Genomic DNA, 24081 nt, shown 5'->3' with positions numbered 1-24081 from the left:
TAATTTCTGGATGGATGACACCTGGGGTGGGAAAGGGGCTTTAGCTGGGTTTCTTGGGTGGAGGTTGCATGACCTTTAGGCAGCTGAAAGAGAAGAAAAAGTTAGGCAGCTGAGATATGGCTGGGATGTTCCCATAACCACAAGGTTGTGGGTGGGTTAGGCAGCTGTTTTGGAACTGGAGGGAGCTGCTTGAGTTGGAGTCATTTTAAAGATGAGTATATGTTAGCATAGCACCGCAACAAAGTTTACTAAGAATCTGTGTAGCATAGCATTCAAAAGGTTAAGTGGCCTTATTACACCTGGTGAAACTTGAATTATTTGACCAATAAAGAAAGATACAGTATTTAACAAATCTCACACTATAAAAAGGGAAAGAGAAGGGCAAACTTCAGGGAGATAAGATCAAAATTAGTTCTTAGTCAGAAGAGGAAGAAACCTGTGGCTTATGCTTGTTTTGCTTTGAAAAGTTACCAGTGAAGCTTGTGGGGGCAATTTGCCATCGACCATGACATCCTGTGAAGAGCCTATGGTGTGGGACTTTGACAAGCCCATTTTAAATCACAAGATATCATAAACCGCTTGATAAAAGTTTCCAGTGACGGCTATGGAAAATATGAGGATTGGAAATGCCCAAGCCAGCTGACATTAACAATTTTTTTAAAGAAGCCAGACTAAAAAAGGTACGTGCAGTGTGATCAGTTTGCTGCATTACTTTCCATTGTACATGAAGCTATCACCTCGCCATATAAAATTGTTACTGTTTAGCTTTGCCAGAATGTGCTTTCTCCTACTGGTGCTTGCTGTAATTTCTAGTCCATTTACTGTATTTTCCAGACAAGGAGCTATAAACAAGAAAAAAGAAAAGTGTTTTCAACTTTCAGTATCTTAATATCACTGGTCTATGTTTACCTGCAAAAGAAGAAATTCAGAGGGAAAGTCTGAAATAGTACTGAATTGATTACTGGAATGGCATTAGATGGCAGTTGAAATTGCAGGTGCTGACTTTTGAATGAGGTGAACTGACATTTGGCTATTAGCGATCTCATGGTCTCTTTCATTAGAGGAAGGATGTTTAAATTCCAACTTGGGTAATTACATACTACTTACCAAAACTACCCGAGGTGTTTCAGCTGGGAGCAGTGTTTGCCCCTGACTTAGATAGTGTATTGCAACCATGCACTGTTAAAGAGCTTCTGCGTTCCACTACAAAGGTGTCTACATTTCAGTGATGGGTCACATAATCCCTGTATATCTTGCCTTAGTGCTGTGAGCCTCAATGAACATTTGTTAAGTACTTACCAGAGATATTTAGATCAGGTGCTGTAGAACTTCACGTATTATTAAAACAACATTCTTAAGTACACTGAAAATCTGACTATAACCACAAATGCAAATGAATTCAGAGTTCAGGCTGGTTTGAATAAAGGTGGAATGTCAACCCAGGAATTTTCTGCCTTCACTGAATTTCAAACTCTTTCTGTAAAGTATAGGCACTTTCCACACTTGAATCTACTTTGCCAGGTTAAAAGAAACCAGCAGTAAATGAAATGTCTGTAATGCATTTTACATATATCCTAATCATATATTTACCAGCTAGTTTCTTATAGTGCCTAAGGAATCATAACAAACTTTGGGCTGAATCAGTAATTAGGGTGTTTCATGGTATGCAGTGTAGGTCCCTGTTCTGCACTCCTTACTTGAGCAACACTTTCACTGAGTTCAGTGTTTTGACTGTAAAAGAGTGCAGAATATGACCCATAATCCAATAACTGTGACCTAGAAGATTACCATCTCTTGCAGAGAAATGAGTGTGAAAGACTCTGAGACGCAGGGTGTTTCTGTGAGGTTTGCTGCCCTTCTTTTTTCTTCCTACCCTACCATGTTCTCCTCTGGTTCTGTGGAGTTCACAGGGCGTGAGGTCCTAGGAAAGGGACATCCCCAGCTTTGTAGAGGCAGATCTGTTTGCATGCATAGTTCCTGATTTGGCTGGCTGTCTCTCCCTTGCAGCACAGCTTCTGAAGGAGTTATTTTGTCCTTGCATTGATTCCTGCTTTGGCTGCTCAGTAGCAGCTGTAGAAAGACTCAATGGGAGTTAAAGCTCTGAAATGTATTATTGAAACACCATATTTCTGTGTGGAAATCTGACAAATCAGCAGGGGACAGCATCATGAAATAAGAAGTACTGTGAGAGCTCTTCAGAGACTACTGAGAGTTGCAGGTTTTAGGATTTGATTCCATGGGGCCTATTCAGGTGGTCTGTAGGCTGTCACATCTTGTGAATTTACTTGTGAGCCTGCTATTTATACAATACATGTGACACTACTTTCTCATTCTGATGTCCTTGATTAGAGAATCACAGACCACTAAAGTGACAGAATAACTCATAGTGACTCTGCAGCCTCTATCAGGAAGAGAAGATGACCCATACCTGTACATCTAAAGTACCCACCACAAATGTCAAATTGCTTGGCTCTCCGTGTGAATAACTCAATTAGACTTGCTCACATCATAATCTTGTACTAGCAAGACAGGAAGTTATATACACACAGAGCTGACTCCAAGTATTGTAGCAATGATTATTAAAGTGGTACAGGAAGCCTGCACTTCCTGACAGAAGCTCATGCAGCATATTGCCTCACATAAACATCTCCACACTCTTTATTACTTAATTTTCTTTCTTTTGAATGGAGGGATTTAAAAAAAAATAACTTCATTTGGATACAAAAAGCCAAATTCGGTTTTCTTTAATGTACATGAGATACTTGCGAGATAAAGAATTGATCACAGAACTAAACATTTAATGGTAACTGTGATGCTTGCAGACCAGATGCCAGCCTATGTCAAGGCCTCTTGGCATGGGCGGCAGGTGAACCTGACTATAACCACAAATGCATACCGCTTTGGGGAGGCTAGCCTGCCAGCCCCACCCCTTCCACCCAAGGCCCCGCCCCCTCATGCCAGACCCCTGAAATCCCCCTTCTACTGTGTAAAAGGAGAAGCCCTGACTCTGAGGGGCTCCCGCGACCAGAGGAGCCCTCGCCCGTCTGCCCAAGCCATAAATTGGGCTGAGCCGCTGCTGCCGGCCCTCCTGACCCCCCGCCCCCCGAAAGCGCTAGGCCGAGCCATCTTCCCTCCTCCCCTTCCCCCCACCCCCACTGCCGGCCCCAGGTGCGGGCTGAGCCACCAGTCTCCCTGAGTGCCAGGCCAGCCATGGCGCTGGGCAGAGCTACCGCCTCCCCCCCTCCGTGCCCCCCCAGCCCGCAAGTGCCTGACAAGCCAAGTCGCCATCCCCTTTCCAGAGTCAGGCCAGGCTGAGCCACCATCCCCCTAGAGCCAGTTCCTCCTGCCCCTGAAGACCCTGCCCCCCATCGAGCTGCTGGCCCCAGTGCTCAGCAGAGCCTCACCAGTCTGCCGGCTCTCTGTATCCCTCCTCACTCTCCTGTTCCGAGGAGGAGGGGGGACATGGCAAGCAGCAGGGACCTGGGGGGGGGGCGTGTGGAGTGGAGGAGGCAGTAAGGGTCCCGGGGAAGGGCTGGGGCCAGGTGTCTGGTGGCAGGTCGGTGTCATCATCAGGGAAGGCAGAGCTTTCCCTGGCGTATTATACCTACTGCCCATGCCTCTTGGCCTCAATTGACAAATGCATAGCTGGAATTCAGTCTGGCTCTCATGAGTGTTAGTAATGTTAAAATATATATTAGATTCATAAAAATGTGTTTCAAATTTATGAAATGCTAGTAGGTTGCTACATACATTAATCTCACTTTTATAATTAAGGCTGTGAGTCTGTCATGGAGGTTGTGGAAGTCACAGATTCCATTACTTTCCCATGACCTCCATGACTTCTGCAGTGGCCAGTGTGGCTGACCCCAGGGCTGCCAGAACAGCGAAGATTTAATCAGGGGTATTTATAGTAGGGTTGTCTCTGCTCAGCTGCAGAAAGGTGGGGTGGGCAAATTTCAACAAGATAAAGACGTCTCAAATGGATGATGAACTGCCCGTGAAGGAAAGGAAAGAACTGTTTAACTCCACTGTTCTGCTAGCAATGATATACAGAGCAGAAAGCTGGTCAACGACGAACACAGAGGAAGAAAAATTTGCTGTCACCCAGAGAGCAATGGAAAGGTGAATGTGCAAGATATCACTCCATGATCACATACCGAATGATGCGATCAGAAGGCGTACAGAGGTTACCGATGTAGTGCAGGCAATGTACGACGCAAAACAAAGATGGGCAGGTCATTTAGTGCACAGGCAAGACAATAGGTGGACAACCGCACCAGTGACTGGATCTCCAGAGACCACAAGTGACCACTGGACAGACCAAAAATGCGCTGTGCCAATCCCATGACAAAACTCTTTGGCCAGAAATGGAAAGAACATGCCTCGCAATTAAATAGAATGATGTGGCATCGACTTGCGTTTGTGGAGGGATGGACAAGGACAAGCCAGACAAAGGTGACAAAAGTGATTTATAGTAGAAGCCATGGACAGGTCAGGGGCTGTGAATTTTTGTTTATTGCCCATGACTTGTCCATGACTTTTTCTAAAAATACCCATGACTAAATCATAGGCTTACTTATAATATCTGTATCCCATTTATAAGGTAATATTTAAGTATTTGCTCTGTGACTGCAAAAGTGTGCGTTTGTTCTGAAACCACCAGTCGGGAGAGAAGCATGTCCAAGTGTGAAATACTAGTTTTCCACAGAGGGTGTTATGTCTTCCCCACTAAGAAGGGTCATTGGAACCAAATGAACCATTGTGAAACATCAAAGAACAAAGACTTTGTTGATTGCTCTTCCCACCGCACACACCCATGAAGAGGAGATATGCAGGTGGACTTATCCCATCAGTTTGAACTCTGGGGGAGAACTGTATGTCTATGTTGCTTGTACTTGGAGAGAGCAAGATTTCTAAGCATAAACAAGGGATCCCCAGTGCCTGGCCTGGGTGAACCTTAGGAGTACTTATGGAGTTTGCATATTATAGCAGCTTCTATTCTTTTTTGGGACCTAAGACTGTAACTCATTTGTGTGTGTGTTTATCTGCTTTAACCTTGTAAATAACTCATATTTCTTGGATAATAAATAATTAGTTAATTTATTACAGAATTGGCTAGAAGCGTTGTTTTTGGTGTAGGATCTAAAGTGCAAGTGATCTGGGATAAGTGACTGGTCCTTTGGAACTGGGAATAACGTGAACATTGTTGTGATTTTTGATGTAAGGGACCATCTATCAGAAAGGCAAGCTTTACCTGGGTGGCAAGATAGGTTGGAATACCCAAGAGGACTGTCTGTGACACCATGTTAAGGAAGCTATAGTGCCTGAGGTGTTCACACTTGAAACTTGGTTGGGGAAATTTAAGTATAGAACTCACAAGCAATTTGCGGTGAGTGCCCTGTTTCTCAATAGTGTGCACTGGGGTTGGTACTCACACTCCTGAGCCACTACAGACATCTTGACAGTAACTTAGGTACAGGTGATCATGACTTGATCACATTTATAATGTGCAAACAGAATCAAGTCCACACCTGCGATATATATATCCTTCATGCTTTATGAGGGCCACTTTCACAAGGCTGAAAACAATTATGAGCCAAATCATCTGGGAGGAAGAATTTAATCATAAAAATATGAATGATAATTGGGAATTGTTTAGGAATATTTTCCTAGATGCCCAAAAAGCCATAATCCCACAATCGAGGAAGAAGCCCCTATTGATTAAAAACAGACATGGTTTAGAAGGAAAGTAAAGGTAATATATTACAAATGGAAGAAAGGGGAAGTTCATAGTAATGAATATAAATCAGAAAGTAAGAACTGTAGAAAATTGATAAGGGAAGCAAGGAGACACAGGGAGAAATCTATGGTCAACAGAGTTAGGGATAATATGAAGGAGTTTTTCAAGTATATGTGGAACAAAAAGAATCCTAACAATGGTCTTGGTCCATTACTAGATAGATAGATATGGTAGAATTATTAATAATAATGCAGAAAAGGAAGTGTTCGATAAATATTTCTGTTCTATATTTGAAAAAAACAGATGATGTAGTCATATCATATGATAACACTCTTTCCATTCCACTAATATCTCAGGAGGATGTTACACAGCAGCTACCGAAGTTAGACATTTTAAAATTAGTGGGTCCAGATAACTTGCATCCAAGAGTTTTAGACGAGCTAATGAGTAGATCATTGGAATATTAAAGTTGATTTTCAATAAGTTTTGGAACACTGGAGAAGATCCAAAAGACTGGGAGAAAGCTAATATTGTGCCAATATTTTAAAAGGGTAAACAGGGTGACCCAGGTAATTATAGGCCTGTCCTTCTGCCATGGATCCCAGGCAAGATAATGGAGCAGCTAATACAGGACTTGATTAATAAAGAATGAAAGGAGGGTAATATAATTAATGTCAATCTCAACATAGTTTTATGGAAAATAGATCCTGTCAAACTAACTTCATATATTTTTTTGATGAGATTACAGGTTTGGTTGTACAAGGTAATAGTACTGATGTAATATACTTAGACTTCTGTAAGGCATTTGACTTGGTACCATGACATTTTCATTAAAAAAAACTAGAATGAAATAAAATTAACATGGCACACATTAAATGGATTAAAAACTGGCTAACTGACAGGTCTTAGAATGCCATTCTAAAGGAGGAATCCTCATCGAACTGGTGTATTTCTAGTGGGGTCCTACTGGGATTGGTTCTTGGCCCTACACTATTTAACATTTTTATTAATGATCTGGAAGAAAACAAATTCATTACTGATAAAGTTTGCATCTGACACAAAAATTCGGGCTGTGATAAATAATGACAAGGATTGGTCACTGATACAGAGCAATCTGGATCGCTTGGTATACTGTGCACAAACAAACATGCATTTTAGTATGGTTAAAGGTAAATGTATGTATCTGGTAGCAAAGATTGTAGGCCATAATTAAGGCTAAGTTTTTGCCACTGATATTTTTAGTAAAAGTCATGGACAGGTCACAGGCAAAAACAAAAATTCACAGAAGCCTGTGACCTGTCTCCAGCTTTCACTAAAAATATCCCTGACAAAAGGGGTAGGCTGGTTCAGCGCTCACTGCTGCAGGGGCTCCCAGGTCCCCCACTGCTGTGGTGCCTGGGAACTCTGGGGCCCCCCTACCTGTGGGGCTGGGCTGCTGTGAGGGTCTGCCGTCTGCCTGCGGCAGCTGAGCAACTGCAAAGTCCCCCCACACCAACCCAGGGGATGGGAGATGCATGGGCGGGGCTGGCTTGGAGCTGCAGCTCCAGGGCAGAAAAAGTCATGGAGGTCAATGTGACTTCTGTGACATAATCATAGCCGTAGCCATAATTACATGATGGGGGACTCTATCCTGGGAAGCAGTAACTCTAAAAAAGATTTGAGGGCCATGGTGGCTAATCAACTATACATGAGCTCCCAGTATGACATTGTGGCCAAAAGGTCTAATGCAATCTTTGGATACAATCTCGAGTAGGAGTAAAGAGGTTATTTTACCTCTGTATTTGGCCCTGGTGTGACCACTGGAATACTGTGTCCAATTCTGGTGTCAACAAGTCAAGGATGTTGATAAAATTGTAGGGTTCCAAGAAGATCCATAAGAATGATTAAAGGATTAGAAAACATCCCTTATCATGATTGAAGGAGCTCACTCTTTTTAGCTTAACAAAGAGAACGTAAGTGGTGACTTGATTACAGTCAATAAGTACCTACAGGGGGAACAAATATTTAATAATGCTCTCTTCAGTCTAGCAGAGAAAGGTATAATGTGATCCAAAGGCTGGAAGTTGAAGCTAGACAAAATTGGAAATAAGGTGTACATTTTTAACAGAGTAATTAACCACTGGAACAACTTACCAAGTGTCATGGCAGATTTCTTCTCCATCAGTGACACTTTTAAAATTGGGATTGGATGTTTTTCTAAAAGAGATGCTTTAGGAATTATTTTGGGGGAGTTCTATGGCCTGTGTTATACAGGAGGTCAGACTAGATGATCAGAACAGTTCCTTCTGGCCTTGGAATCTGTGGATCTCTGAAATTGAATTTTGCCCATTGACTCTTATAGTTTAAACATTGTTTTTACACATTTTCTTCCTGAATTCATGTTGTGCTAGGGCATGAGCCAAACCCACTGAAGTCAATGCAAAGATTTTGGATCAGGCCCCTAATGGAGTAGCTTGCCCTTTGGAAAAACCCTTTGCATATACCAGAGGAGGTTGCTGAACAGTAATGAGCGATACTCACATACATGCTGCCTGCCTGCCTCTACCCTAGTTATGTGGTTCCAAGATTTCACAGTTTTTATCACTAATTTTTGTTGATTTCAGTGGGAGTCTTGCCTCAGTAAGGAATCCAAGAGTTGGTCCTAAATGCATTTTCCAAAGGGAACGTGTAGTAGCTGTTGAGATTTGAAATATTGTAGCTCACACACAAAATGGGACAGGGCACTGGAAAGAAAATGCCCTTTACTCCTTTTGCTGTTAATACGAAGATGTATTTTGCGTGTGACTTGTTTTCAGTAAGTAGTTGTTTGGGAATATGTCTGCATAAAGCAGCTGTGGTGACAGCACACTTTTCAATCCTTACTTCTCTGAATGCTGGGCTTTCACTTAAGCTACCAAAACATAGTCAATGATTTAAAATTTATGCCAGCTGAGGATCCAGCCCTTTGGCTTTACATCTTGTCATGCATTTTGTCTTTGGTGGTAATGTTAAGAATCTCATTTCTCCAGCCATGATGTAGTTGGTAGTCTGAAACAAAGCTCCGTGTTGCTCCCAGATAAAAATAATCACAAGGGGAAAGTCAACCAGTCTTATAGCTTACCCTCTCCTCCCCAGAAGTGGCTGGAAGGAAAACATCTGTCATTAAAACAGTGACTAGTTATATGTATGTTCTATATATTATATGAAAATACCTGAAGAGAGATAGGTGCAGGAGATGTAATAATGGGAAATGAGTAACCGTACCCTAAGGCATAGTTAGTTGACATGCTGAGCAGCTGCCATCAGAGTAAACAATCTAGGAAAGGACCTGCAACTGGCTCTAGCTATGCACAGCAGAAGAGTGGTGTGCTGGGTGCCAGAGGAAGGGAGAGGGAAGAAAAAGATGTCTGTGGGGAGGAGGAGAGGCAGGTTGCTTGAGGAGATGCTAGAGAGACAGTTCTGTGAAAATTAAAGGTGGCATAATGAAAGTGCAGGAACCCTTTGATCTTTGATATGTTCCCATTGCTGCTAAATTCTACACTGGAACCACAAGCTAAGATTATAGGTGCTGCACAAAATTTTAGGACCCATGGGTGCTCTTTAAATTGATATAGCTGCCCACATATGTGGCCGATGTACGCATAAGAATGTGTACCACTTCCTTCCTATCTCCTAATAAAAATTGCTCTAATTAGAATGGAATCTGTTAGCTAGACAAAACCAACAGCCAAGTCAGAAATTTGTTTTTCTTGTCACTTGTCTTTTATAATCTAATACTCAGATTTTTTTTATTTTGTTTTGCTATTTCTGATAGATTGATGCTAAATGTTGATAATTAGTCTGATTCTAAGCAATTGTGTTCTTGTACCAAATTCTGAACAACACTTTGTTTTTCAAGCAGATTGAGTTACTTGTGTACATTGGCACATTGAGGGGTAGTCCGCCCACCTAACCTATCTTTGCTCATCAAAAACATCTCATTTGTGACATATAGAATGCCTGACAATTGATTAGAAATTGCTTGCCTTTCATCCAGACTGAAAAAAATTATAAAATCATGTCCTGTTGGAAATCAACAGTATAGTTTGCTCCTAAAACTACATACTTTTTTCCAAACCAAATGTTGTTTTTCCACTAATAGAAAAATATTGAAATTCCTGAAGTTTTATCACTTAGCTCTTTATTGAGCTGAACTCTTCATAATCAGAACGTTTGCCTATAATTCTGTTAAATTTCCCTGTCATGTCTATGCATGACACACTCTTAAGGACAGTCCTTTGGTTCCTGATCCTCTTGGGTTCCCCATTTGTTGTGTTCGCTAGTCCGTATGTTGGTAACAATAGTAGCTTTGCTGAAGCCATCATAGCAATTTTGTGAAGTAATTTGGAAAGTTAAAACTAACAATTTTAACATGCGTATTAGTATGACAATTTAAGAGCAGAATAATTGGAAAATATGGTGATATTTATGCAGCTCATTGCTAACTAGTGTACAAAACAGAACATAAAGCATAAAATACGTGGCCCACATTACTTACAGGTAGAAAGAATCATAGTTGATTGTCTGCTTGTATTCAAATAAAAATTTGATCCTTTCTTCTTCAGTTGTGTCGGTAACAGTAAAATCTCTCTAACTGAAATCCTAGCTCAAAAGAGGTATGGTTTAGCACAGGCAAAATTTAACCCCACCTACTTTCCTGTTTTTAAAAAAAAATTCAGAGGCTTGATACTAACCTCACACCAGAAGTATTTCCACTGAAGCCTTGTTCTTGTATCACATTTTGCTCTACAACAGAATAACTCAACTGAAATCTAGATATCTAGTCTACTTTAAAAAAAGTCTGAAACTAGAAAGAAGAGCAGACATATACCAGAGGATTCAGTGCAATTCAGGCAGATTTTCTGTGCCTATTGTTCTATTAAACTAAGTTTTAACAATAAAAAGAATAAGAAAGGAGTTTCTGAGGGTGATTAAACTTGTCCAGGGAAAATTACAAGACATCATTTACAGATTTCCTTTCAGAGTACTAAAAAGTTGAACAAAGCAACGGACTATAATGACAAGCTGACCCAATCCAAAATTAACAATTTGGAGCCCAGACTATATTTAAATCAAGTGTTTTGACGGAGGACAGCACTGGGAATTAAATCTTTACTTTTTAGATAAACTTCAGTAAAAATACATATTTTAAAGTACGTTAAAATAACATAACTTTGATTGCAAAGTCACAAATCAAAAGTTAGGAAATGCCAGATCTACAGTTTCCTATGAAACCTTAAGTCTACTCCTTTGTGTCCATCCTTTGCCCTGAATTTGGCAGGGATCCTGTGGGGAAAATAGTATGGGATCATGTAATTAAAGACTATCAAAACAAAAGCTAATCAAAATACAGAATTTCTGATTTGCGGGAAATTTCAACATTTAAAAATTTCCTGACAAATGGAAATTCCATACAATTTTCATTTAGAAAACTGACACATGGTGTTTCTGAATTGAATCACAGAAATATAGGGCTGGAAGGGACCTCGAGAGGTCATCTAGTCCAGCCCCTTGCAATGAGGCGGGACCAAATATACATAGAGCATCCCTGGCAGGTGTTTATCCACCCTTTTCTTAAACATCCCCAAAGATGGAGATTCCGCAACCTCCCTTGGTAGCCTAGTCCAGTCCTTAACTATCCTTATAGTTAAAGTTTTTCCTAATAGCCAACCTAAATCTGCCTTGCTGCAAATTAAGCAAAATACTTCTTGACCTATCTTCAGTGGAGAGCAATTGATCACTGTTCTTTTAATATATTTGAAGACTATCAGATTTCCCCCTCATCCTTCTTTTCTCAAAACTAAACATGCCCAGTTTTTGTAACCTTTTCTTATAGGTCAGGTTTTTTAAAACTTTTATCATTTTTGTTGCTCTCCTGTGGCCTCTTGTCAGTTTGTCCACAATTTTGGCTGTCGTCTGGATTCTCTTCAATTTGTCCAATTGTTTCTTTAATTGTGGCATCCAGAACCGGACACTTTACTCCGGTTGAGGCCTCACCAGTGCCAAGTAGCGCAGGACAACTACCTCTCATTTCTTACATAGGACACTCCTGTTAATATACCCCAGAATGATATGAAATATTCTCCCAGGATCATGGCAGGTGCTAAATGAAATTGTCATGATTCCGGTGGGGTAGCCCAGAAGTTGCAGACCCTGGAAGTCCTGGGGCTCCCTCGCCTAGAGACTGTCCATATGGCAGGGCTACCTCAGAGCTGTGGCTCCTAGAGGCCCTGCAGTTCATCAAAAGTGAATTGAACCCAATATGTTTTCACAAAACATTTCAGGTTCAACGATTTGATATTGTCTGACAAATCCCTATTTTGCTGGAAATTCCCCAACAACTCTAATTCTGCACTAACTAAATATAGCATTTTCCAACTTTCATATGCTTGACTTTGCAACCAAATAACTTTCTTTTAACTTGGTATTTTGTATGTAATTTCCTGGGTTTTTTATTTTTAAAAAAGGAAAACTCCCCTATCATGCATCATCTGAAGGGTCTGAGCCCTGTAACAGAGTGATTTGCCTCTATGGGCTGGCGGTTTACAGGATGAGCTGCCTGAGAGGAATCAGGTGATTGCAGTTTGAAAGGAGTAGGACACTGCAGTGAAGAATGGGGGGTGGGCAGTTTAGGAAGCTGTGGCAGAGTCTGAAAGCTCTCTGTGTAGGGAAGGGGACTGCAGAGCTCCCCAGGCAGGGAGGCCTGGGAGAACCCCAAATCAAGCAGGAGGTTAACTACAAAGGCCCCAGGCAGGAATGCTCGGCTTGGGAGAAGGAAGAGAAACATGGGATTGTGTGGATTTATAAACTGACTTTCATATGAGAGTTTTGAGTTTTATTTACAGTTTATTTTATATTAATAAACACAGTCCCCAAGGAGGGCTATTGTAGACCAAGAAAAAGCTTGTATTTAAGTTTATTTGAACAGTCCAAGAGGGGAAACTGAGACAAGTTGCCTGTAGCATGACTGTTGGCCACAAGGGAGCGCATGAGATACAGTTAGCCGAGTTACAAGCTCCAAACCTTCAACACAGACTACTGTCACTTAGCAAGCAGCACCCAAAGGATGTTATCCCAGGGAGGAGATGGCAACTGACACTATGTACTGGGTCTGGGACATTTACAAGGGCCTACTGAATGCACTGTCTTTCTCTTCTGCCCTGAGAGTTGGAGGCGCTCCTGTCCCATGTGATGCCTTCATCACATAGGATGGAAGGGGTGGGATTTGGGATATGGGGGCCATGTGCTGGGGGTGGTTGCAGGGCAGGGTAAGCCCAGCTGCTACAGATGCTCTGGCAGCTCCCAGGCTTTCACAGTATAGTATGTGCTGTTGCTCCTATTTTGGTGGCTGTTTGGGGCTGGGTCTTTAGAATATTTGTGTTTTGCTTATTATTTTTTCATGCGGCCATAATTTTTCTGAGCAATGGTAACAAGAGAAGTTTTTCAACAGTTCACAACTCTGTTAAACCTGAATGGAATTTCATGGGATAAAGAAAAGCCTCCTCTCTAGTCCAAAGACTTTCTCCCTAACAAATGTAAAGGCCCTCAGCAAACAACAGGGGGGGCTAGACTTAAAAAAAAACAACACAAGAAACCCATTGCAAGAATCTTTTTATAAGGTAAGTGTGAGGCAACCTAAGTACGGGGTTCACTACCAACTTCCCCTGTAACGACTTGGTTTGAAATGTAATTGACCATACTGTTGTTCTACATGGAAAACTCTCAGTAACTTCAATAGGAAGGACTGCTGCATTAGGCCTTAATTAATAATCCCCACCAATTTATCACCTTGTATGCATATTACATATAATTTGCATATGGGGACCTTTGGTGAGGGTTAAAGGAGCTCAACCCTATATAGCAGCCCTCAGCATTTTGCATGATCAGACGCATCATGCTTTTGTAAACCACGTCCCACAAACCATATCAGCTGTACATCTGCTGTAATCCTTACTTTTATTCAAATAAAATGTCTAAATATGTAATATTTCATAATGTGGCTCTGGGCTGTATGTACCATCTGTATATATCCTCTGATACTGAGTCTTGCTGTAAGTAAATTAACATACATATCTAAATATGTTCAGTCCTGTACATCCCTGACGTAACTTCATGGATGTCAACAGTTATACCAGCAATATGTTTGGCCAGAAATCATTATCCTACAACAAATCAATGACAAACTGTTGTTCAAGTTTCCAAACAATTAACATTTGGTTTATTATATACATACTGTAGTATAACATTTGCTATTAAGACTATAAAGCTTATTTCACAAATAACTAAGGACAGAATGATAGAAAATCTAATTCATAGTATGTTTTCTTTCATCCACAGATGCCATATGTCACATTGTATGTGTAACATATAATATAGAGCAACTTGTTATTCTTTAACATTTTCAGGAACAAAACACTTACATTTCATAAATAAATGTGTACAGTATACAATTATAGTACATTTAGTATATAAATTACTTAACAGTTAATCAAATTCAATGTGCTATAGTCCACTGAAAGTCAGCTGTGATGTATTGTGCATGTTGTTTATCGCTATGATTGGCCTCAGGACTGGCCCCAGATGCTCTCTGGGTGAAAAATTCCCAAGAAACACTTCCTGGCATAAAATAAATTAGGGCTCAATCCTACAGTGAGGGCTTTGAGTGCTGCACTTGAGCCACTGGTCTAGGCTGATGACCATGGTGCTTTGTTACACATAGATGAGAGAAGTAAGATGAGGGGAGTGGGTAAAACAGATTAATGACATAGCAAGAATACTGGCCCCAGTATATGGCCTAAAGCAGTGGTGGGAAACTTGCAGCCTATGGGCTGCATGCGGCCCATCAGAATAATCTGCTGGCGGACCGCCAGACTGTTTGTTTGTTTACAGTTGCACAGCTGTCCGCAGCTCCCAGTGGCCGCAGTTCGCCATTCCCAGCCAATGGGAGCTGCGGGAAATGGCGGCCAGCATGTGCCTGCAGGTTGCTCATCTCTGGCATAAAGCATTAATCAACAGGCTGTGACAAATAAATATTTCAGGAGAACCTTTGGAAGCATTCCTATGGGAGTAGGTGGCCCTCACCAAATGACTTTGCTTTTAGTTTTTAAGCAAAACTCTTACGTACACAAGCAGCTCCTACTACTGTCTGGCAGCAAGAATAAATGAAACTCATAAACATAGAAACTACATACATCATTTGCATTTACTGGATTGCACTTAAGTGTCTGCACTTTTGCTGTGTCCTATAATTTGCTCCATGCATTAATCCCAATTTTTTACTAACCCCAGGGTAACTCTTCAGAGAGGGCACAGGCATGGGCAGTGTGTCACGGAGGCTAAGCTGCCCCAATCCTCTGCTAATGCTCCCTGCCGCAGCCCTGGGACTGGGCTGTGGTGGGGCTCAGAGCTCCTCTGGGAGGCCCGGGCTCAGGGCTCGGCCCCGACCAGCCAGCCAGGGTTCAGGGCTCCTCCAGACTGCTCCAGGTGCCAGCAGGCCAGCCCAGGCACAGGACTGTTCTGGGCACCAGCCAGGTCGACCAGCCGGTCGGTGAGAACAAGGCATTGGGTGGGGGCAGGGCCTTGAGCAGAAAGCGCAGGCGGGGGGGGGCTTCTCTGAATGGGGCTGCACGCACAGCTCATGTTGGTGAATATATTGTGCATGTTTCTTTATATTACATGGAACTTACTCCGCATGACTGCTGAGAAAATGGTAAGTGTTAATGCTTAGGCTCTCCACACTTCATTCAGCAACACTCAGAAGTTTGCAGGATCATGCTCTTAAAGAACAATGCTATGTCTCTTGAATGTTGATTCTTTGCTGTACTATAGCATTCTTGTGCCTCTGTTCCTCTTCTTCAGAAAGCATCTTCACTCTCCACTATCTCATCAATTATATGCAGCAAATCTTCAAATGTAGGGCGTCCCTCAGGTTTCTAGGAATTAAAATGCTTTGTTGTACTGTCAGTTACTAAAGTCACATCAGAAAGATTTTATTTTGCTGAAGCTATAATGTTTACAAAATAAAATAGCAGGAAAACTTTATGTGCAAAAAGATAAAAATGCCGTTAAATTTAAGCAGATGAGAGGTAGCAGAAAGAAACGTGACAGGTAAATTTCTATTAACCTAAAGTATTGCTAGGACATCTCAGACCCGGTAAAGCCATAAAATGATGTTGTATACTATTCTATTTCTTATTAATCTAAAAGCACTAGATGCTTCAGAGGAAGGTGCCAGAAGCCTCTCATTAGGCAGAAGTGAGAATTTGCCCCTCCTTCTAAATCCTTTAGAGATTGGCCTAAACTCTGCAGTGTGAAATTTAACATCCCTTCTAATATTTGTTAGCCTTAGCTATTGTAACTCTTGTTATCACTATAAATATCCAATCCATTTTTGAATGGAAAAATTCTTGGCCTCAACAACATCATGTGTCAATGAGTTCCACGTTTAATTATATATTGTGTGAAAAAGTATTTCCTTATATCGGTTTTGAATTTACCACCTTTTATTTTCATTGAGGGTCCCCTTGTTCTAGTGTTATTAGACAGCAAAAACAGAAGATCTTGACCTACCTTTTTTATACCATGCATTATTTTATACCCAGCAAATCGACTGATTCTCTATCAGGCTTCCTGACTCTGATATGCTTGAAGAATGTCTTGTCATTTTTTAAAATACCTTTTGGCTAGTTGTTATTCAAAAGCATTTTGTTCGATGTTGCTGCCTCTGATCTCTTTCAATGTTATGCACTCAATATCCCTTTCTTGATCTGGAGATTGTTAGTATAGGCATACTAATATATTTATATTCTTACAGCTTGGGATTTGTATCCATAGATTCAACTGCATGGTCCTCTCATTGGATTCTATGGAATATTTTGGATTCAGCACTACACCCTCACCACTTCAACGTTGCTTGTCTGTCTATATAGTTTATAGCTAAGGCTATGTTTTAGTCATGGGTATTTTTAGTAAAAGTCATGGACAGGTCACGGGCCATAAACAAAAATTCAGGTGCCTGTGACCTGTCCATGACTTTTACTAAAAATGCCGCCCTGACTAAAACTTGGGCAGGGGGCAGCAGGTGCTCTGGCAGGGATGGTCCAGGACGCCTGCTAGTACTGGGGGAGGAGGAAGCCAGGCCGTGGCACGCAGCCCAGGACCCCTCCTGGTGCTGTGGGAGATTATGGGGGGCTGGCTGGGGCTTCCTACCTGGTTCCCCATCCCTGCAGCTCCTAGCTGGTGGAGGCAGGGGCCAGGACAGGGGATCCACTGCTCCCGCCACAAGCGCCAGCTGCCGCAGATCCCATTGGCCGGGAACTGAAGCCAATGCGAGCAGCGGGGGCAGGGCCTGTGGGTGTGGGCAGTGCATGGTGTGGAGACCCCCACCCCCCACCCCTCTGCTGCCTAGGAGCTGCAGGGGGGCCATGCCAGTGGGAGCTGGGGAGTTCCCCACCCCAGTTAAGCGCCCCCCATGCACTCCCCAACCCCCTACCCTAGCCCTGAACCCCCTCCCACACACCCAAACTGCTGCTGCTGGGACAGGGGCTGCCTGGCTTGAGCAGCCCTGAGCCAGCACCAGCTGCTGCAGAAGTCATGGCGGTCATGAAAAGTCACAGAATCTATGACTTCCGTGACCTCCTTGACAGACTTGCAGCCTTATTTATAGCCAGGTATTACAGTATCCCATTGATTTTTGTCATTTGACCATGTTTCTGTAATGCCTGATACATCAAGGTCCTCCTCTTCTGTGAGGCATTCTAGTTCAACTATTTTTGCTTTTATGCTTTTTGCATTTGTGTATGGATTTTGTAACTTTTACCAGCTGCCTGTTTTTATTTAATTCCTGACACTGACGCTCTGCTGATGTTTCCCCTTTGGTCTTTTCCTGTCGCTGCTCTCGATCAATTATAAAGCAAAAGAGATCTTTTCCCCTAAGAAATAAACATGAAAAGTTGAGTGAGACAAACTGTGTCAGAAAGTCATTGGAATAATACTAAAAGTTACCAAGTCACAGGGCCCAGTCCTGGTTTCAGTGAAATCAATGGCAAAATTCATATGGATTTCAGTGGGAGCAGGATGGGGCCCATAGTCAATGAAAGAAAGTTTTCAGTTTGCATGGGTGGGGCGATTTCAGGAATGTGTGTGATCAGTTGATGCAGAAAATCCCAACATATGGCTTTAGTGCCTTCAACCGCTCTTTGTGGAACATCATATCTTTTGAACTACAACATTTAATTTTGCTGCTGTTTGTCATTTCTTCCTACTTTTCTCTCTATTCTCATTGGTACCCTTATTGATCTGTTTTCACCTTTTAGTAGTTCTGCTCTCTGTTAATAACTGTATGTTAATGTTTTTTCTCATCACTTTTTTCTTTTTATTTCCCTACCTGTGTAACAACCTCTGGGCATCTAACCACCTTCTTTATTTCAAAGTGCTCCTATGTGGTCACTCCAATACCCATCTCTCCATCCTCCATGTAAATCATGGCCACTAAAACCATCTTATTCTTATTCCCTATTTGATCTCTCCCTGTCTTAGTCTTCTTCCATTGGCTCCTCCTTTGACACTCTTCAAATTTTAAGACTCACCTTCAAGAATAAACAAAGTTCCAACCTGGCCTAGATTTCTCATCTCATTTCTTCTTACGTTCTGCCCCTGCTGATCCATCAACAATAGCAAAAAGAAAAGGAGTACTTGTGGCACCTTAGAGACTAACCAATTTATTTGAGCATGAGCTTTCGTGAGCTACAGCTCACTTCATCGGATGCATACCGTGGAAACTGCAGTAGACATTATATACACACAGAGACCATGAAACAATACCCCCTCCCACCCCACTGTCCTGCTGGTAATAGCTTATCTAAAGTGATCATCAAGTTGGGCCATTTCCAGCACAAATCCAGGTTTTCTCACCCTCCGCCCCCCCACCACACACAAACTCACTCTCCTGCTGGTAATAGCCCATCCAAAGTGACCACTCTCTTCACAATGTGTATGATAATCAAGGTGGGCCATTTCCTGCACAAATCCAGGTTCTCTCACCCCCTCACCCCCCTCCAAAAACCACACACACAAACTCACTCTCCTGCTGGTAATAGCTCATCCAAAGTGACCACTCTCCCTAAAATATGCATGGTAATCAAGGTGGGTCATTTCCAGCACAGATCCAGGCTTTCTCACCCCCCCCGCCCCCCCAGAACACACACACACACAAACTCACTCTCCTGCTGGCAATAGCTCATCCAAACTGACCACTATCCAAGTTTAACCAGAACGTCTGGGGGGGGGGAGGTAGGAAAAAGCAAGGGGAAATAGGCTACCTTGCATAATGACTTAGCCACTCCCAGTCTCTATTTAAGCCTAAATTAATAGTATCCAATTTGCAAATGAATTCCAATTCAGCAGTTTCTAGAACAACGCTTCCTCAGCTCTCGTCCCCTAAAGCCCCTACTCTACTTGTGCTATATTAATGACATCTTCATCATCTGGACCCATGGAAAACAAGCCCTTGAGGAATTCCACTATGATTTCAACAATTTCCATCCCACCATCAACCTCAGCCTGGTCCAATCCACACGAGATCCACTTCCTGGACACTACAGTGCTAATAAACAATGGTCACATAAACACCACCCTATACCAGAAACCTACTGACCGCTATTCCTACCTACATGCCTCCAGCTTTCACCCTGACCACACCACATGATCCATCGTCTACAGCCAAGCTCTGCGATACAACCGCATTTGCTCCAACCCCTCAGACAGAGACAAACACCTACAAGATCTCTATCAAGCTTTCTTACAACTACAATACCCACCTGCGGAAGTGAAGAAACAGATTGATAGAGCCAGAAGAGTTCCCAGAAGTCACCTACTACAGGACAGGCCTAACAAAGAAAATAACAGAACGCCACTGGCCGTCACCTTCAGCCCCCAACTAAAACCCCTCCAACGCATTATTAAGGATCTACAACCTATCCTGAAGGATGACCCAACACTCTCTCAAATCTTGGGAGACAGGCCAGTCCTTGCCTACAGACAGCCCCGCAACCTGAAGCAAATACTCACCAACAACCACATACCACACAACAGAACCACTAGCCCAGGAACCTATCCTTGCAACAAAGCCTGTTGCCAACTGTGCCCACATATCTATTCAGGGGACACCATCACAGGGCCTAATAACATCAGCCACACTATCAGAGGCTCGTTCACCTGCACATCCACCAATGTGATATATGCCATCATGTGCCAGCAATGCCCCTCTGCCATTTACATTGGTCAAACTGGACAGTCTCTACGTAAAAGAATAAATGGACACAAATCAGATGTCAAGAATTATAACATTCATAAACCAGTCGGAGAACACTTCAATCTCTCTGGTCACGCAATCACTGACATGAAGGTCACTATCTTACAACAAAAAAACTTCAAATCCAGACTCCAGCAAGAAACTGCTGAATTGGAATTCATTTGCAAATTGGATACTATTAATTTAGGCTTAAATAGCCACTCCCAGTCTCTAAGTCATTATGCAACGTAGCCTATTTCCCCTTGCTTTTTCCTCCCCCGCCAGACATTCTGGTTAAATTTGGATTTAAACTTGGAGAGGGGTCAGTTTGGATGAGCTATTGCCAGCAGGAGAGTGAGTTTATGTGTGTGTGTGTTCCGGGGGGGGCGGGGGGGGTGAGAGAGCCTGGATCTGTGCTGGAAATGACCCACCTTGATTACCATGCACATTGTAGGGAGAGTGGTCACTTTGGATGAGCTATTACCAGCAGGAGAGTGAGTTTGTGTGTGTGGTTTTTGGAGGGGGTGAGAGAACCTGGATTTGTGCAGGAAATGGCCCACCTTGATTATCATACACATTGTGAAGAGAGTGGTCACTTTGGATGGGCTATTACCAGCAGGAGAGTGAGTTTGTGTGTGGTGGGGGGGCGGAGGGTGAGAAAACCTGGATTTGTGCTGGAAATGGCCCAACTTGATGATCACTTTAGATAAGCTATTACCAGCAGGACAGTGGGGTGGGAGGGGGTATTGTTTCATGGTCTCTGTGTGTATATAATGTCTACTGCAGTTTCCACGGTATGCATCCGATGAAGTGAGCTGTAGCTCACGAAAGCTCATGCTCAAATAAATTGGTTAGTCTCTAAGGTGCCACAAGTACTCCTTTTCTTTTTGCAAAGACAGACTAACATGGCTGTTACTCTGAAACCTATCAACAATAGCAGCTTCCCTGCCTTGTTCATTTCCCCCCCCACACACACACACCTTTCTCCGTGTTTCTTTCCATAGTGCCTGTATGCACAGAATGCCCTGCCTATTCTGATTCACCAAGACACTACTCTCTCCACTTTGAGTTCCTCTGGAGGAAAGAATACAAGGAGGGATCCTCAAGGCTAATTAATGGTTAAGCAGGGTGGTTTTGAATAAAATGCAATCAGAATTTTACACTGGTAATTAGGTTTGGTAACAAAACTCAGCTTTTGGGTGGTAAAGAAAGGACAGAAAAAGAAATGTACCTCATGCCAGCACATCACCATCACTTCATACACATTCTTGGTAGCTAATTTTGGCCGATAAAGACGCTGTCCTTGGCTAACCATAGTTACTACTTCATAATTTGTGTTTTTCTCAAAGGGCATTTTACCTTCAGTAAATACTTCCCACATTAGAACACCTGGAAAATGAAAGGCATGAATAGATTGTCAAGTAAATTAACAAATACTACTTTGAAATACATGTATGCCACTAACTGTGGATTTGTTTTTTTAATGGTAAGTGTGGTCAGTAAGGGCCCTATCCTGAAAAAGCTCAGTCCCCTAACTACCCAATGGGCCTAATTCACCTAACATCTGTGTAAATAAGAAGTAACTCCACAGACTTCAATGGAATTACATCAGTGGAAAACTGGGGCAAATGAGAGAAGGATCAGGACCAATGACTTCACTGAGCATCTCCTAGGAGGTTTAGATTCTCCTTGAACAACTGGACACTAATTGCTTATTGGTGAATTGAAAAAAATAATTTTCTTATTTAATTGCTAAAGAGTGTCTTACCAAATGACCAGACATCTGATTTGCTGCTGAATCGGCTATAATTAAAAACCTCTGGGGGACACCACTTTACAGGAAATTTAGCACCTGAAGAGCTTGTGTACTGGTCATCAAGGACATACCTAAGAAACAAAAGCATGTGATATTTCCAGTCTGATTCCGTTTCTGAAATCACCATTTATTTAATAAAAAAACAAGGAGTATTTGTGGCACCTTGGAGATTAACAAATTTATTTGGGCATAAGCTTTTGTGGGCTAAAACCCACTTCACTGGATGCATGCAGTGGAACATAAAGTAGGAAAATATATACACAGAAAACACACAGATATAAATACACTGAGAACATGAAAAAATGGGCGTTGCCATACCAACTGTAACGAGACCAATTAATTAAGGTGGGCTGTTATCAGCAGGAGGGAAAAAAAACCTTTTGTAGTAATAATCAGGATGGCCCATGTCAAACAGTTCACAAGAAGGAGTGAGTAACAGTAGGAGGGGGAAAATTAGCATGGGGAAATAGTTTTTACTTGGTGTAATGACCCATCCACGCCCAGCCTTTATTCAAGCCTAATTTAATGGTGTTCAGTTTGCAAATTAATTCCAATTCTTCAGTTTCTCGTTGGAGTCTGTTTTTGAAGTTTTTTTGTTGGAGAATTGTGACTTTTAGGTGTGAAATTGAGTGACCAGGGAGGTTGAAGTGTTCTCCGACTGGTTTTTGAATGTTATAATTCTTGATGTCTGATTTACGTCCATTTATTCTTTTGAGTAGAGATTGTCCGGTTTGGCCAATGTACATGGCAGAGGGGCATTGCTGGCACATGATGGCATATATCACATTGGTAGATGTTCAGGTGAACGAGCCTCTTAGGTGTGGCTGATGTACCATAGCAGTGCTGCTATATACACCTTCAAGTCAGTGGCACTGCTATGGTACCCACATGGCCCCACAGTATGCCAACATTTTTTGGCTGACTTAGAACAATGCTTCCTCAGCTCTCGTCCCCTAAAGCCCCTACTCTACTTGCGCTACATTGATGACATCTTCATCATCTGGACCCATGGAAAAGAAGCCCTTGAGGAATTCCACCATGATTTCAACAATTTCCATCCCACCATCAACCTCAGCGTGGACCAGTCCACACAAGAGATCCACCTCCTGGACACTACAGTGCTAATAAGTGATGGCCACATAAACATCATCCTATGCCGGAAACCTACTGACCACTATACTTACCTACATGCCTTCAGCTTTCATCCAGACCACATCACATGATCCATTGTCTACAGCCAAGCTCTAAGATACAACCGCATTTGCTCCAACCCCTCAGACAGAGACAAATACCTACAAGATCTCTATCAAGCATTCTTAAAACTACACTACCCACCTGCTGAAGTGAAGAAACCGATTGGCAGGGCCAGAAGAATACCCAGAAGTCACCTACTCCAGGACAGGCCCAACAAAAAGTAACAGAACGCAACTAGCCGTCACCTTCAGCCCCCAACTTAAACCTCTCCAGCGCATCATCAAGGATCTACAACCTATCCTGAAGGACAATCTCTCACTCTCATAGATCTTGGGAGAAAGGCCAGTCCTCACTTACAGACAGCCCCCCAACCTGAAGCAAATACTCACCAGCAACCACATACCACACAACAAAAACATTAACCCAGGAACCTACCCTTGCAACAAAGCCCGTTGCCAACTCTGTCCACATATCTATTCAAGGGACACCATCATAGGACCTAATCACATCAGCCACACCATAAGAGGCTCGTTCACCTGAACATCTACCAATGTGATATATGCCATCATGTGCCAACATTGCCCCTCTGCCATGTACATTGGCCAAACTGGACAATCTCTACACAAAAGAATAAATGGACGTAAATCAGACATCAAGAATTATAACATTCAAAAACCAGTCAGAGAACACTTCAACCTCCCTGGTCACTCAATTTCAGACCTAAAAGTCACAATTCTCCAACAAAAAAAAAACTTCAAAAACAGACTCCAATGAGAAACTGAAGAATTGGAATTAACTTGCAAACTGGACACCACTAAATTAGGCTTGAATAAAGGCTGGGAGTGGATGGGTCATTACACAAAGTAAAAACTATTTCCCCATGCTAATTTCCCCCCCTATTGTTACTCACACCTTCTTGTCAACCGTTTGAAATAGGCCATCCTGATTATCACTACAAAAGGTTTGTTTTTTTTTCTTCTGCTGATAAGAGCCCACCTTAATTAATTGGTGTTAGGGGGCTTA

General features: G+C 42.3%; 2 protein-coding genes across 5 annotated transcripts in view; both read right to left on the bottom strand.

Annotated features, from left to right (window-relative positions):
- The window catches only part of LOC140910001 (tyrosine-protein kinase TXK), a 55292-nt gene extending 44943 nt beyond the window's left edge, over positions 1-10349 (bottom strand). The window contains exon 1 of the mRNA XM_073340103.1: positions 10257-10349. Within this exon, the coding sequence (XP_073196204.1) occupies positions 10257-10272 (16 nt within the window). The 5' untranslated portion in view covers positions 10273-10349. The remainder of the gene's footprint in view (positions 1-10256) is intronic.
- Positions 10350-13665: 3316 nt separating this feature from the next.
- Positions 13666-24081, bottom strand: part of TEC (tec protein tyrosine kinase) — a 97943-nt gene continuing 87527 nt past the window's right edge. For 3 of the 4 annotated variants that reach the window (XM_073342106.2, XM_073342099.1, XM_073342105.1), the window contains 3 exons: positions 21817-21935; positions 21280-21437; positions 13666-15690 (listed from right to left, as the gene is read on the bottom strand). In XM_073342106.2, coding sequence (XP_073198207.1) covers positions 15613-15690; positions 21280-21437; positions 21817-21935 — 355 coding nt within the window. In that variant the 3' untranslated portion in view covers positions 13666-15612. The remainder of the gene's footprint in view (positions 15691-21279; positions 21438-21816; positions 21936-24081) is intronic. The other variant, XM_073342104.1, reaches the window with a different exon arrangement.

This window comes from Lepidochelys kempii, chromosome 4 (genome assembly GCF_965140285.1).
Source record: "Lepidochelys kempii isolate rLepKem1 chromosome 4, rLepKem1.hap1, whole genome shotgun sequence".
NCBI classification, from domain to species: Eukaryota; Metazoa; Chordata; order Testudines; family Cheloniidae; genus Lepidochelys; species Lepidochelys kempii.
Note: the sequence above shows the minus strand (reverse complement) of the source record. Positions and strands in the feature narration are given on the sequence as shown.